At 41.8% G+C, this 2,880-nt stretch overlaps 1 protein-coding gene across 1 annotated transcript; it reads left to right on the top strand.

The window, feature by feature from the left end:
• Positions 1–804: 804 nt before the first annotated feature.
• Positions 805–2,880, top strand: LOC120278485 (cytochrome P450 86A2-like). Its single transcript, XM_039285276.1, has one exon. The coding sequence runs from the start codon at positions 1,016–1,018 to the stop codon at positions 2,570–2,572; it is 1,557 nt and encodes a 518-aa protein (XP_039141210.1). The 5' UTR covers positions 805–1,015; the 3' UTR covers positions 2,573–2,880.

The raw sequence follows: 2,880 nt of genomic DNA, 5'->3' as shown, positions 1-2,880 counted from the left end.
TTTATGAATTGAATGAAATTCAAACTGGAGAAATGGTGGAAAGTACCAGCGGTGTGAAAAATAACATGACCATGTTAATCAGAGATGTGCACGCAACTGAGAATTGCAATACAAAAATAAATCAATATAAATAAATGCTACTTTATTTTTGTTTTCTAAATTTTTTAAAAAAATAACATCAATCAAAAAACCCAAATCAAACCAAACCCATTCAAATAATAATTTCCAAAACTAAACAACCTCAAAATATCCCAAACCAAAAATAAAAAAAAAACAATAAAATAAATAAAATAAAAGACTAAACAAGTAACAAAAAAGGCCGGTCACCCACTCTCAAACTATCACACCCAATAAATCCCAGTCTCCATCTCAACTCCCCAAAACAATGCAAATCCTATAATTTCCTCAAACTTCATCCCACAATTCAAATCATACACCCAAATATCAGTAAACAGTTGGCCAGTTTCATCTTCTTCTCTTTCCAATCTAATTCCCATTTATATCTCATTTCTCCTCCATTAAATGCTCATCTTTAATCCTCCCTTTCTCTTCTCTTTCCCCATGTTCCTCACCTTCACTTTTTAATCCTTCTCTCCATCTGTCACTCTTTTCTTTCTCTCCATTAACTTCTCTCACAGCGACCTCTGCCGGCATTTAATACCCCTTCTTTCATCCACTCTCTCAAGTCTAACCCTTTCCAAACTAGTTCTTAATCTTTTCTAATTATGCTTACCCTTACTCCTTACTCTGTGTTTTGTTAATGTAGTACTAACTAGTAGTATATATGTAAGGTGGTGGTAGCTGGTGAGAAGTGAGAACTAAAGCAAAACCAGTCTGGCATATTAATTGCCCACTTTGTTTCTTCCCTACTATAAAACTTCACCTCCTTCTTCTTCTCCTTCTTGTGATCCCATTAACTCTCCTCGATCTCCTTTTTTTTTCTCTCATTATTTTATTCACTCCTCTTCTTCTTCTTCTTCTTCTTCTTCTTCTTCTTCACTATTAACATCAATTCATGGAGCTCAACACTATGTTAATGGTGTTGGCAGTTCTAGCTACGTACATGATATGGTTCAAACGTTTAGTCTTGAACATGAAAGGCCCACGTGTTTGGCCACTCGTCGGAAGTCTCCCCGGCTTAATCCAACACTCCGACAACATGCATGAATGGATCTCCGACAACCTCACCATCACCGGCGGCACTTACCAAACATGCATCGCCGCCGTGCCGTTCCTCGCCCGCCGGCAAGGACTTGTCACTGTCACTTGCGACCCAAAAAACTTGGAACACGTGTTAAAGACCAAGTTCGATAACTATCCCAAAGGTCCAACATGGCACGCCGTCTTCCAAGACCTCCTCGGAGACGGGATCTTCAACTCCGACGGTGAGACTTGGTTGTTACAACGCAAGACTGCGGCGCTTGAGTTCACAACTCGTACTCTTCGTCAAGCTATGTCTCGTTGGGTTTCACGTGCCATTCAGCTCAGACTCCTTCCTATTCTCAAACAAACCGAAGACGGTGGCGGCGCCGCCGCCGTTGACCTCCAAGATCTTCTTCTCCGTCTCACCTTCGACAACATTTGCGGCTTGGCTTTCGGCAGGGATCCTGAGACGTTAGCCCCTGGCTTGCCGGAAAACGCATTCGCCACCGCGTTTGACCGTGCTACTGAAGCTAGTCTTCACCGGTTTATCTTCCCGGAAGTCTTGTGGCGGATCAAGAAGTGGCTCCGGCTTGGCATGGAGTCAACGCTCAGCCGCAGCGTTGCTCACGTCGACGAGTATCTCTCCGCCGTCATCAAAGCTCGGAAACTCGAACTCCATTCTCACTCTCACGATGATCTTTTATCCCGTTTCATGCGCAAAGGTAACTACACTGACGCTTTTCTCCAACAAGTAGCTCTAAACTTCATCCTCGCCGGCCGTGACACATCCTCCGTTGCACTCAGCTGGTTCTTCTGGCTCGTCTCTAACAATCCAAACGTCGAACGGAAAATCCTCGAAGAGGTTTGTTCCGTTCTTAAAGAAACTAGAGGTTGTGATGTCGATAAATGGCTTCAAGGTCCATTAGAGTTCGAAGAGATCGATAGGCTTGTTTATCTTAAAGCAGCTTTGTCGGAGACTCTTCGGCTTTATCCTTCGGTGCCGGAGGACTCTAAACATGTTGTTTCCGATGATGTTTTGCCCGACGGGACTTTTGTTCCGGCAGGGTCTGCGATTACTTACTCTATTTACTCGGCTGGCCGGATGAAGACTGTTTGGGGTGAAGATTGTTTGGAATTCCGGCCGGAAAGGTGGCTCACCGGAGATGGGAAGAGATTTACACAGCATGATTCTTTTAAGTTTGTAGCTTTTAATGCTGGTCCAAGGATTTGTTTGGGTAAAGATCTTGCTTATTTGCAGATGAAGTCAATCGCGGCAGGTGTGCTTCTCCGGCATCGGCTTACGGTGGCCGCCGGCCACCGTGTTGAGCAAAAGATGTCACTCACTTTGTTCATGAAGTATGGTTTACGTGTCAACGTGCACCATAGGGACCTTTCAGCCATTGTTGAAGATCTAAGGAGAGTTAATTAATTAAGCAAAGTGGTTCAGCTTAGTGATGATCTCTTTCTAATGGTGCCATTGTAGATATGAGAAGAGAGAAGACTTGGTTGATGATCAACTATGAGGTTTATTATTATTATTATTACTGATACTTAATTTCTAAGTTTTTATCTATTAATTATATTATTATTATTGTTATTGTTAAGCATTTTATGAAGAATTTATATATATATATAAAGTGTGGAGAGATTCTTGGATTATGTAATTAATCTTTGGTCTCTTTCATAAGCAAAATGTTGTATTATGGATTTCTGAATAAATGTTTATGTATTGGATTT

This window comes from Dioscorea cayenensis, chromosome 2, assembly GCF_009730915.1.
Source record: "Dioscorea cayenensis subsp. rotundata cultivar TDr96_F1 chromosome 2, TDr96_F1_v2_PseudoChromosome.rev07_lg8_w22 25.fasta, whole genome shotgun sequence".
In the NCBI taxonomy this organism is placed as follows: Eukaryota; Viridiplantae; Streptophyta; class Magnoliopsida; order Dioscoreales; family Dioscoreaceae; genus Dioscorea; species Dioscorea cayenensis.
Note: the sequence above shows the minus strand (reverse complement) of the source record. Positions and strands in the feature narration are given on the sequence as shown.